This window comes from Lissotriton vulgaris, chromosome 9, assembly GCF_964263255.1.
Source record: "Lissotriton vulgaris chromosome 9, aLisVul1.2, whole genome shotgun sequence".
NCBI lineage: Eukaryota > Metazoa > Chordata > Amphibia > Caudata > Salamandridae > Lissotriton > Lissotriton vulgaris.
In genome coordinates, this window is record NC_141697.1 from 152,618,202 (window position 1) to 152,630,243 (window position 12,042).

General features: G+C 49.3%; 1 protein-coding gene across 1 annotated transcript in view; it reads left to right on the forward strand.

The window, feature by feature from the left end:
• The first annotated feature begins 511 nt into the window (after nucleotides 1-511).
• LOC147689768 (acyl-coenzyme A thioesterase 1-like) overlaps nucleotides 512-12,042 on the forward strand; it is a 113,113-nt gene continuing 101,582 nt past the window's right edge. The window contains exons 1-2 of the mRNA XM_086937246.1: nucleotides 512-1,126; nucleotides 1,244-1,446. Coding sequence (XP_086793372.1) covers nucleotides 589-1,126; nucleotides 1,244-1,446 — 741 coding nt within the window. The 5' untranslated portion in view covers nucleotides 512-588. The remainder of the gene's footprint in view (nucleotides 1,127-1,243; nucleotides 1,447-12,042) is intronic.

The following is a 12,042-nucleotide window of genomic DNA, read 5'->3' on the forward strand; positions in this document are numbered from 1 at the left end:
TTTTTTCTTCATTAGAGCGCATAAAAGCACTTCCAGATATATAAGTTCAGACTACCAGTTGTAGACAAAGAACACTTTAATAAGTACTTCTCAATACAATGATATAATGTGCATATTAGTGTCAAAGCTTCTTTGTTAAAGAAATACCATTTTTTTAACTTTGAAGAGACTTTATCATATGTTCATTAAATAGCACGGGCGCCCATCCTAGGCTGTGTGTGGCAGTCCATCAGTGGCACGTGAAGTAACAGTAGATGTAGCACACAGAGTAATGTGTTGCATGGATAAATACGCATAAGATCCCAAAGTGCCTTGCTAAACTAATGCTTGTTGTTCTATAACCTACAACTTGACGTTCGAAGCAGGCGCGCTCGACAGTTCCAGATGGACGGAGCTCGGTGTAGTCTCTCTTTTATGTTTGCTACCTTGAGGTTGTGATTAGCGTCTGCGCAGAGAGGCGACACATTCCCCTCCATCGCTCGTGCTTAGAGCTATGACCCCGCATGCCACAGCAGACGCTACTCGCGGAGCTATCACATCTACATCTCACAACATTCAGAAACGCCGCTCCTCCCTGAAAGGGACAATATGCTGTGTGTCTTCCGGCGAGCCTCTCCGCTCTTGTTAAGCAGGGTGGTGGGGGTTCGTGCCGCCCTCAGCAGAGGTACCATGTCCACAGTGAGCGTGCGGATCGCCCCCTCCGCCAAGTGCCTGTTTGATGACCCTGTGCAGATCTCAGTGAGTGGCCTCTCGCCGCTGCAGGAGGTCACGCTCAGGGCTTCTCTCACTGATGAGACAGGGGTGCCTTTCCGATCCTCCGCCCAGTATAGGGCGGACAGCAGCGGGGAGCTAGATCTGACTAGCTCCCCAGCCCTGGGGGGCAGTTACACGGGGGTGGAGCCCATGGGGCTGGTGTGGTCGCTGCTTCCAGAAACCCCACACCGGCGCCTGGTGAAGAGAGACGTCCTGACCCCCTTCTTTGTGGACTTTGAAGTGTACGAGGGTCACGACCTCCAGGGTCAGCTCCTTGCTCAGATCACCAACGAGCGAGGCTTCCTGCGAGAGGGGGTGCAGAGGGTCCCCGTGCGTGAGGGCAAGGTCAGAGCAACCCTTTTCCAGCCTCCAGGTGGGTGACGGGTAATGCTTATGGCTGAAAAACGTTATAAAACAAATTCGTGTGACTAACTGCAAATATGGAGTTTCTAAATCTCAGACTTTCTCAAATCTTTCTTTGTTCTTACAGGGCCCGGTCCCTTCCCTGGTATTATTGACATTTATGGCGCTGGTGGGGGCCTTCCTGAGTACAGAGCGAGTCTTCTAGCCAGTCGTGGCTTTGCCACATTGGCCTTAGCGTACTACGGCTATGAGGACCTCCCAAAGCAAATGAAAGAATTCCATTTGGAATATTTTGAGGATGCTGTAAACTACATGCTGCGACACCCTCAGGTAGACTACACTTCTAAATGTACAGACACCTACACCCAGTGCTTTAAATGGAAAAAAATAAGTGCAGGTACTCACCAAATTGAGATGTGGACTAGTGGCCGGGGTTTGGGGCGGGGCTATGAGGGCTGGGCTACTGGCAATGCTAAGGGACCCGGCCAGAGGCACACATTTAATTTGACTGAGATTCAATTGATGTATAGATGTGCAGAATGATACTGAGATGAAAAACATACATTCACCTGAGCCACTCATTGCAAATTTGCTTCTCATCCAGCCTGAGAACCATTTGATTACGCTTCACAAAATAGGTCAACAATCGTCAAAGCCGCTAAGTCTACTCACAAAACCCAGCAAAAAGGGAGGAGAGCAGATTACATCAGAGTAATTGTCCTATAACAGGGACGCCCGTAAGCTGCAGTGTCTCTGCCTTCTCAGAAGAGTGGGTGCCAAAAATAATACTGTTGGACTACATCACTGAGTTTTCACCATCTCCGTGCAAGTCATAGGGGAATTTTGGGGACAAAAGAGAAGCACCAGCTTGGTTAAAATATCAAGGAAGCTTCTTGTACTGAAAAAGTTCACAAAAACTAAGTAAATAATTTAGGCCAATAAAATACTAGTTCAGAAAATCCAATGGACTTTGGTTTAAAATTCTAGGTTCTTTCCTAGATCAGGTAGCCTTGTGAGTTCAAGAGCTTTAATTTACAGACTGCCAACTCATGGTCTTAGAGAACTTAGGATATTCTGTGGTCAGAGAAAAACAATTCACAAAGTGCTCTGTAGTATGGTTCTATCATTATTGAGGTAAATTGGTTAGTTTCTCTTTAACTAGAGCATTAGTCCTTACGATCAATTACCCAACAAATAACTAAACATTTGCCTTAGGCAACACATTTGATACACAAATGAAGCAAACCTATTTGCTGGTTCACTCACAGAGAATTATTGCTGTACTTCTGAACACAACCTATTTTTCCACAAAGCAAACTTCACTCTCTATGAGAAAGTTTTCATTTCTGCTCGGAGTATTTATTACTGAAAATAAAAATGTTGCTTCTGGTTGTAATGCCCCCTGCACCCTTCACATCCAAGGGGCATGACAAAGGACACTGTTTCAAATGTGCCACAACTCTCCGGGGGCTTGCATTTTGGAAATTTCTCATCATAAGCTCTTTGTGGTTGATTCGATCCCGACGTGCTAGGTGAGCAGGAAATTCTGTTCAGAGTCACAGTGTAGCTAGCAGAAGGGGTGACAGAAATCTGCATTCTAGACTGGGGGCCGCTCGCACATCAGTGCTGTCGATGACGTGTCTCCATCAGAGTTTAAGAACTATGCAATAGATATTCAGCTGAACTATGTGCCTACCAAAGGTTTTGCTTTTTCAAATTGAGTGAAATTTATCATATACAAACAAAAAAGAAGCGCAACATAGCTGACGAGTTGGTCGTTTTCCTGAAGCACTCTGATCGAGTGCTAATCTCCCCTCCTGCTGGCATAGCAGAATAGCAGCATTTGTTTGGAAAACGACCAACTCGTCAGCTGTGTCGCGCTTCTTTTTCGTATATGCTGAATTTCACTGAGCTTGGCTTGATGCTCCATGAGTACCGGTACTCTCTTTTTACAAGGAAAAGTTCCGGTACTCAAGGGCCGAAAATCTAGAAGTGCCGGTACTCAGTACCGGTGAGTACCGGCCCATTTAAAGCACTTCCTACACCGCTCTTCATTTCCGAAAGCATGCCCGCGAGATTGAAGCATGGGTTTTCATGGGGGAATCCCTCATTGTAAACAGGCTTTTGGTCTTTCATTGTGTACATTTTTTCGTGTTATTTCTTTAGAGTTAGAGACCGCCCTGTTAAGAATACACCTGTAGTCGTGCTTAGTAGAAGTGAAGTTTATTCTACAATTGTGCACCAACACAGGCTCCGTAAACCACGGAGCGCTACAGACTCCTCCGCTCAGCAGGTCACCAGCTGTCAACTGACAGCTGGTCAGCAGGTCACCAGCTGTCAACTGACAGCTGGTGACGGAAGGAGCAGCGGTACGGTGTCCGAGAACAGACACTAGACAATCATAACACATCTTCCCCCTGTAGAAAGAGAGAGAGAGAAAAAGAAAGAAGAATGTAGGTGAAGGGGAAGAGGCAACAAATTAAGCAATTCAGCATTAACAAAAGTGAACTAGGCATAAAATGTTTTAAAATGAGCTACTCACAAACAATCGGAAAGTTTCACGGGTGGTAGTAACCTTCTACCTGCTCTATTGTTGCCATGGATAGGGGCAGTGTCAAGTGTGGTAGTGGGAGGTAATATTCTGCCAGCTCTACCAGTACTTGTGGGATAAGGTACTTTGTGAATGGGAGTGGCATTGGTTTGCAATGGTGTGGTGTGCCCAGCCGTGTTATCGAGGTGAGGTTCGCAGTCCGTTTCCTTGTCCGAAAACCCAGTGAATGTACTGCCAAAGACAGGGGTGTTGCGTTGGGCATCGGTGTCAAAGTCAACAGGGGTGTCTTTGCACAGTCAAAGGGCAGAGAAATGCCACACCTTGCCATCACTGAGCAGGGCTGAATTGCAGTACGCCTTGTACAGATAGGGGCTGTGAGAATCTGTCCTTGCCCTTGCTAAAGTGACCGCTTCTCTTAATCTTGACGGTGTCCCCGATTTCAAGCTTGACTGGTTTGCACCCATGTTTCTGATCAAACTTTTTCTTGCAATTGGCTTGTGCTACCTTCAACTGCCCCTTAACTTGCTCTGATGACCAATTGACTCTTTTGGCTGCTTTGACCCAACCCACATTGTCCTTGGACAAGGGAGTTCTTCCTCGCATCAGTTCAAAGGGGCTGTGGCCAGTTGTGACATATAGTGCGATGCGGTACGCCCGCATGGATTTAAGTATTTCCTGTTTTCATTCCCGATTGCTACTGTTGGTTAGTTGGAGGATGTCCTTGATGACTCTGTTGAACCGTTCTATGGCACCATTTCCTGTGGGATGGTAGACTGAGGTGGTGATGTGACTGATTTGGTTTCTATGGGTGTAGCCCTTGAAAGTGTCATACGTAAATTGAGGCCCATTATCACTGATTATGTGTTTGGGCAGTCCCTCACGTGTAAAGATCTCATCAAGAAACCTAACAACACTCAATAGACCTGGTTGAGTGACAAACTTAATCTTGGGCCATTTGGAGAAATGGTTGATCATGACACTTATATACACTTGTTCCCCTTTTTCCATTACGGGCCCCATAATGGCCACCCCAACTCTCTCCCATTGCATGGACGGGTAGGGAACAGGTTGCAATGGTGGTCTAAATGTCACTTGGGATTTGTCGGAATTAAGACATAAGGTGCAGTCCCTGAATACTCTCTCAACTGTTAGGCTGACTCCGGGCCACCAGTAACTGTTTTTGACTCTATTCTTAGTCTTTGCAATGCCAGATGCCCTTCGTGGCAAATCTCGAGTATTTTCCTTCTTAACGTATTTGGTGGGACAACTTTCCCCCCCCTTTCTTAGCAATCTGTTTTCATAGGAGAGCTCATGTTTTACTTCCCAAAAGTGTCTTAAACTTTCAGGCAATGTTTTCTTACATTTGTTACCATATCAATTACTTCACATAATGTTGAATCATTGTCTTGCTCTGAGATCCATTCATCTAAAGAGATGCCCTGTAGTTCCTCGTGTACACTTGCAATACACAGTTCATCTTCCTCGTCATGTTTCTCAAGTTCAGGTACGTTAGTGGGCATGCGGCTTAAGAAGTCCGCGACTACATTCTTTACCCCTGGGACATACTCTACAACATAATTGTAATCAAACAATCGCACAGATAGCCGTGCAAGCCTAGGCGATGTTGCGTACAATCTCTTGGTGGTAAAGACTTTTGTAAGTGGCTTATGGTCGCTGCGTAGAGAAACCTTGTTACCCCAGACAAACTGTCTGAAGTGTTCAAGGCCCCAGATGCACCCCAGTCCTTTACACTCAATGACTGAGAATCTTTTTTCACTCGGAGTCAAGGAGCGTGATACAAAGGCTATAGTACACTCATCACCTCTGGCGACTCTGAGTGGAGGGGCAATTGGTTGTTGAAGAGTCTCTTTGGGTAAGGACAGCCCCCAGTCCCTTGCAACTTGCAACAGTTGTAATGATGTTTTCAAGTAGGGGGTCAAAGCCTTGCAATGGTACTCTGGAACACATTTCACTTTTTAAGGAATTGAAAGCGTCCTGACAATCATCATCCCATACAAACTTGTTTTTCAACTTTAGCAATTGTCTTAGGGAATAAGTTTTGTGAGCAGTTTTTTATGAATTTTGCATAAAATTCTACCAATCCTAGGAAGGATCGTAGTTTATCTTTGTTCTTTGGCACTGGGGCTTCATTGATGGCCTCCAATAGTTCTTTCTTCCGACAGATCCCTTCACCTGTAATTTCATGCCGCAGGTAGTCAACTTTACTGCAAGCAAACTTACATTTCTTATGTTCTGCTGTCAAACACTTGGCTTCAAGAATGCCTAGTACTTGGTTTACTTTCATGTTGTGCTCCTGCCTCGTCCTTCCCATGACAAGGATGTCGTCCTGGAACATCAATAAATCAGAGATGCCCGCAAAAATGTTTTGCATTAACCTCTGAAACATCACGGCAGCGGAGGCCAAGCCAAACGGCACTCTATTAAACTGGTAACACCCGAATGGGGTTACGAATTTTGTAAGTCTCTTGCTCTCAAGATGGAGAGGGACCTGGTGATATGCAGATTTCAAGTCTATAGGTGAAAACCATTTCACGCCCTTGGTTTTAGCTAACATTTAGTTGAATTTGGTAGTGGAAATTGCTCAACCACGATGTTTCGATTAAGATCGCGTAGGTCGATGCACAGTCTCAAGCTTCCCTTAGGCCGTTTAGCCACGACCAATGGTGCAACCCACTCAGATGCTTCAACGTGTTCTACAATGCTGTCCTGGAGAAGCTTGTCAAGTTGGGCTTTCCCTTCCTCTTTCACTGAAAATGGTAAGTTACGTACTTTATGCACCGTTGGAATGGCATTGATCTTGACCCGAATTTTGTGCTTGTACCCCTTTAGGGCGCCAATTTCACCACTGAAGACACTTGGAAATCTATTTAACAGGCTCTTGCTGTAATCATCGTCGTCATGCACAACCAAGACAGGATCAGACTTACTGGGGTCAAGTATGATTCCCAGATTCCCTTGATCCATCCATCCTAACACTGATGGGCCCACAGCAGATACGTATAGTTGGCAAACCGACTCTCTTCCCTTGAGCGTAACATTTAGTTTCCTAAATCCACATGCATCAATGGGATCCCCCGTAAATGTTTTTATTGAGATGTCTGCTTTATCTAGCTGTTTTCCTAGATGAGGAACACATTTCTCCTTCCAGACATCATTGTTCACAATTGTGTATGCAGAACCAGAGTCCGCTACAATACTAACCTCAACTCCCCCAATTGTCATTTCACAAACTGGCTTCTTGGTCCTCTTAGTGCTCGTCTCATTGACTCTCGTGACACAGTCGTCATCTACGTTTAAAACAAACATGTTTACGTCATCCTCGTCGGATGTGTCAGGATTAGAAGCATGCTCACCTTCAACTTTTTTGACTGAACCTGCCTTTTTTCTATGACACACTTTTTGGGTGTGTCCAATTACGCTACAAAATGAGCATTTCACACTTCATGCTGGGCACTTTGTATCATCAGCCATGTGAGTTGTGCTTCCGCATCTGTATCAACGCCACTTGTTGCTGTACTGAGTTTTACCGGATACTGGTTTGTAGTTCCTGTGGTTCCTATTTTGTTTCACTGAATTTCTAGAATCAGTCACCTTGTTTACAGTACTTTCGTCTTTTTTCTCTTTACTTTCAGATAATACTGCTTTAGCACAGCGACCAGTTAGTTCTGCCTTCCTTGCGATGTCTATTATGTTTTGTAGTGGGTAGTCACCTTTAGCCCATAAATTGTCCTGAATATTGGTGTTGGACCCTGCATCACAATCTGGTCCCTATAAATTCATCATGTAAATCCCCAAATCGACTGTTCAGGGCTAAATCTTTCAACGCTGACACGTAGTCATCTATGTATTCCTCTTTGCCCTGTTTTCTGTGGAAGAACTTGTATCTATCCACTCCCACACAGACAGTGGGCTTGTAGTAGTTATTAAGGTCATCTATTGCGTTAACAAATACATCTCCATCTCCATCTCCTTCCCCCCTTGACTTTTTATTTATACTATTGTATACCTTTATACCTCCAGCACTTAAACAATGTAGCAACATTGTGTGCTTCTTGTCTGCTTTAAAGTCCTCATCATGGTCAAACGTGGATATATAGTTCATGAAATATTCTCTTCATTCCTCCACTTGATAACGGCTCACCCTTCCCTGGTAGGAATGCTTGTGATGGGGACAGGTTCAACAGGTATCCAGAAGCCATTTTAGATTTATGTCAGCACACTTTTTATTTGTAGAAATATAGTGCTAGTGGCTGCTGTTCTTAGTATTTTCTGTTACTTCAATTTCTTTAAATTTTTACTTCTTTTTTTTTTCACTTACACGTGTTACTCTTAAAGGTTCAAGCATTTGCTTATCTTTCAATACACTGTATATGTAAGAATCTGTATGCAGGCAACCTTTTAACAGTATTTGTCAAGATGAGCTTAGCAGCGTTTAAAAGCACTTCAACAAATCACTGCAGAAGTGTTTTAACTTTCCTCTTAATGCTCAAGTTCAGCTACGTTAACACTTCCCTACAGGATTTAGTGCTAGTAACAGTACCTGTTTTATTTCTTTCTTACTCGTGTTTCATTACATCCATGCCTTTCCTTCATTCCGATTCCCATCTCCGTGATTTTTTTAGGTTTCGCCTGGCCTAAGGCTGCGCACTTGTGCGCAGCTTTTCGGCGCAGGTGAAATCTATTGTTTACTATATGTGCTTCAGGAACGTCCCCTGGCTCCCATTGGCTAGCTCCATAAATGGAGGCTAGCCATTGGGAGCCAGATCTGTCCGTCAAGGCCGGACCAGATTCGGGGGCGTTCCCGCGATTTTTTCCCTCTCCACCCACTTCTGATCGTCATCGCGGCGGTGGGTGTGTGTTATTTTTTTTTTTTTTTGAGTCGGCCTGTTTTCGTCTTTGTACAAGTGTTTGTTGTTGGAGTTGGCTGCAAGATTGGAGTTCCCACGAGGCGATCAGGTAAGGAGCATTTTGTTTATAAATGTGTTTTCACTTTGTAAGTTTACGTATTTTGACGTTTTCGCTCTTAATGTATTTTTTCTGTTTGCTTTTGTTTTCATCCCGTTCCCGCCCCCCCGACCGCCAACGGAGGAAGCCTTCCCGACCCCCCTCCCGCTGTCTGTTCCCGCCCCCACCGCCAACGGAGGAAGCCTTCCCGACCCCCCCCTCCCGCTGTCCGTTCCCGCCCCCCGACCGCCAACGGAGGAAGCCTTCCCGACCCCCCTCCCGCCGTCCGTTACTGCCACCCCCCCCTCCCTACCGCCAGCGGAGGAGACACAGCCTCAGGTATGAATAAAAGGATGTGCTGCCACTTGGGCCGGAGACCCAGCAGTCCACCAGTGTTAGACGGAGACCTGGAGGGTCGGCCGAGCACAGGGGGGAGAGGCCTCCGGTGAGGACCGTCTCCAGCGATCGTACAGACAAGTAACTTCCCCCCCACAAATGGACACCACACAAGGATACGATCTGCACACTTTATATAGGATTCTTGAGGCAAGGTTATCAACGATACAGTGGGGGCAGGACACGAGGATCCTCCCAATTCTAGTCTCTGTAGGGTAAGGGGTAGCGGGACAGTCTTGGGTACCGGTCCGGTACAAGGGCGGCCAGAAGGAGCTCACAATCCTCGAGCTCGGAGGTCTGAAAGGTCGGGCCGCGGCAGCGCCAGCAGGCTACGATGATGACTTCTTTGCAGAGGGGCCGCGGCAGCGCCAGCAGGCAAGAGCGATGGTTCACGAGGATGGGCCGCGGCAGCGCCAGCAGGTCCAGACGAAGATGCACGTTGCAGTGGGCCGCGGCAGCGCCAGCGCCAGCAGGCTTCGGAGATAGTTCACAAGGCAAGGCTGCGGCAGCGCCAGCAGTCCGTCAGGGATGAGTTCTTCAAGGTGTCTCTCGACTCCAGGATACAACTGCCTTCCTGCTCTGGAGCTGCCCCAGTTATAGGTCTGGTCTCCTTTGATGTCCGGACCCTCGCGCTTGGAGGTCGGGAGGTCCGGGATGAGGGAGTCCAGACACCCAGCAGGGGGGTGGAGCCAGCGCCCGGGGAGACCGGGGGCGATCAGCACCTGGCTGGGGAGAGCCATCGACACTACTCTCTCCTATTGACCTGCCAAGTGGTCTCTTCACCTCCTGGGTGGATGGTGGTGCCTCGATGTCGGGGCCTGGCCAGGCCCAGGGTTGGGGTCGAGCTGAGGCCACGCGGCCTCGTGGTGCAGTGTCCAAGATGGCGGCTGAGCCGGGGCAATGGTGCTGACGGGGGCCCGGGACAGCCGATGCTGGGATGTTCGGGAGCAGGCGTCCCGTTGGGGACGGTTTGCGGGTTGCTTCAGTGGGTTGCCGGGGTGGTTCCTCTGGGGACACCAGGAGAGCCGGTGTTCGGGCCTTATCATGCGGGGAGGGAGCGGCCCTTTCACGAGGCCTGTCTAACATGCGTCCCCCCCCAGCTGAAGGCAGGGAGAGTCACCCATCCTCTTGGGTACTCTCCTCGCAGAGGCGGAAAAAGCGTGACAGGCCGTCCGCGTTGGCGTGATCCTGGCCAGGACGATGCTCCACAGTGAAGTCCATCCCCTGCAAGGAGATGGACCATCGCAACAGTTTCGGGTTCTCCCCCCGCATCTGCATCAGCCATTGCAGGGGTCGGTGGTCTGTCTGTACCCTGAAATGGGTACCGAAGAGGTAGGGCCGGAGTTTCTTGAGGGCCCATACCACTGCGAAGGCCTCTCGCTTGATGGCGCTCCAGCGCTGTTCTCGGGCCAGTAGGCGTCGGCTGATGAAGGCCACTGGCTGATCGACTCCCTCGACGTTGAGTTGAGAGAGGACTGCCCCAACGCCATGATCTGAGGCGTCCGTCTGGACTATGAATTCCCGCTGTAGTCGGGGGCCTGGAGCACGGGGGCGGTGCACATGGCGGCCTTCAGCTTCTCGAAGGCCGCTTGACAGTCCGGAGTCCAGTTGACAGTTTTGGGGTTTTTCTTGGATGTGAGTTCTGTGAGGGTCCCCACAATGCTGCCATAGTCCTTTACAAACCGCCGGTAGTATCCGGTGAGCCCTAGGAAGGCCCGGACCTCGGTTTGGGTGACAGGTGGTTGCCAGGACTGGATGGCAGCGATCTTGAGCTGAAGGGGGGCCACCAGACCGCTCCCCACTTGGTGTCCGAGGTAGGTCACGGACCCCTGGCCAATCTGACATTTGCTGGCTTTGATGGTGAGGCCGGCCTGCTGGAGGGCGTGTAGGACTTCTCGGAGGGGGTGAAGGTGGTCTGCCCAGTGGCGACTGTACACAGCGATATCGTCCAGGTAGGCGGCGCTGAATTCTTTGAGGCCCGCCAGTACCTGGTTCACGAGCCGTTGGAAGGTAGCTGGAGCGTTTTTCATGCCGAATGGCATCACTTTGAAGTGGTAGTGGCCATCCGGGGTAGAGAAGGCGGATCGTTCTTGGGCCGTGGGGGTGAGGCCGATTTGCCAGTAGCCCGCTGTTAGATCGAAGATGCTCAGGTAGCGGGCGGCCCCCATGCGGTCAACCAGCTCATCCGCCCGGGGGATGGGGTGAGCGTCAGTTCTGGTAACAGCGTGCAGACCCCGATAGTCTACACAGAACCGGAGCTCGGGGGCAATAGCCCGGGGCGGTAGCCTTGGGGACCAGTACGACTGAGCTGGCCCAGGGGCTGTCGGATGGCTCGATCACTCCTAGGGCCAGCATCTTGGTGACCTCGTTCTGGAGGCAGGTGCGCACCCGATCTGGCACTCGGTACGCCCTGTGTCGAATAGGTGGACTATCCCCAGTGTCCACGTCGTGAAGGCACCAGGGAGTGACCCCGGGGGTGAGGGAGAACAGGTTCGCAAATTGTAGCAGGAGAGCCCGACAGTCTTGGCGTTGTTCCGGGGACAAGGCCTCGGAGAGTCTGACCCCTTCCACTGACCCATCTTTTTCACGGGTCCTCAGTAGGTCAGGGAGGGGCTCGGAGTCTTCTTCCACCCCACTATCTGTTGCCATCAGCAGGCTGAGCTCTGAACGTACAAAGTGGGGTTTGAGTCTGTTGGCGTGGAGGACTCGCAGGGGGTTCTGGGGGGACTCCATGTCTATTAGGTAGGTGACAGGGCCCTTGCGCTCTATTACTTTGAAGGGTCCTGTCCATTTGTCCTGCAGGGCACAGGGTTCGACTGGAGACATCACCCAGACTTGCTGGCCTGGTTCGAACTCGATGGAGGAGGCATGCTGATCGTACCATTTCTTCATGTCATCCTGACTGGCCTCAAGGTTGGCTTTGGCGAGTTCCCTGAATCGCCGGGTCTGGTTGCGGAGGGTCAGGAGATACTTATATACGTCGGGAGGTGTCTTCTGGGGGGCCATCTCCCATC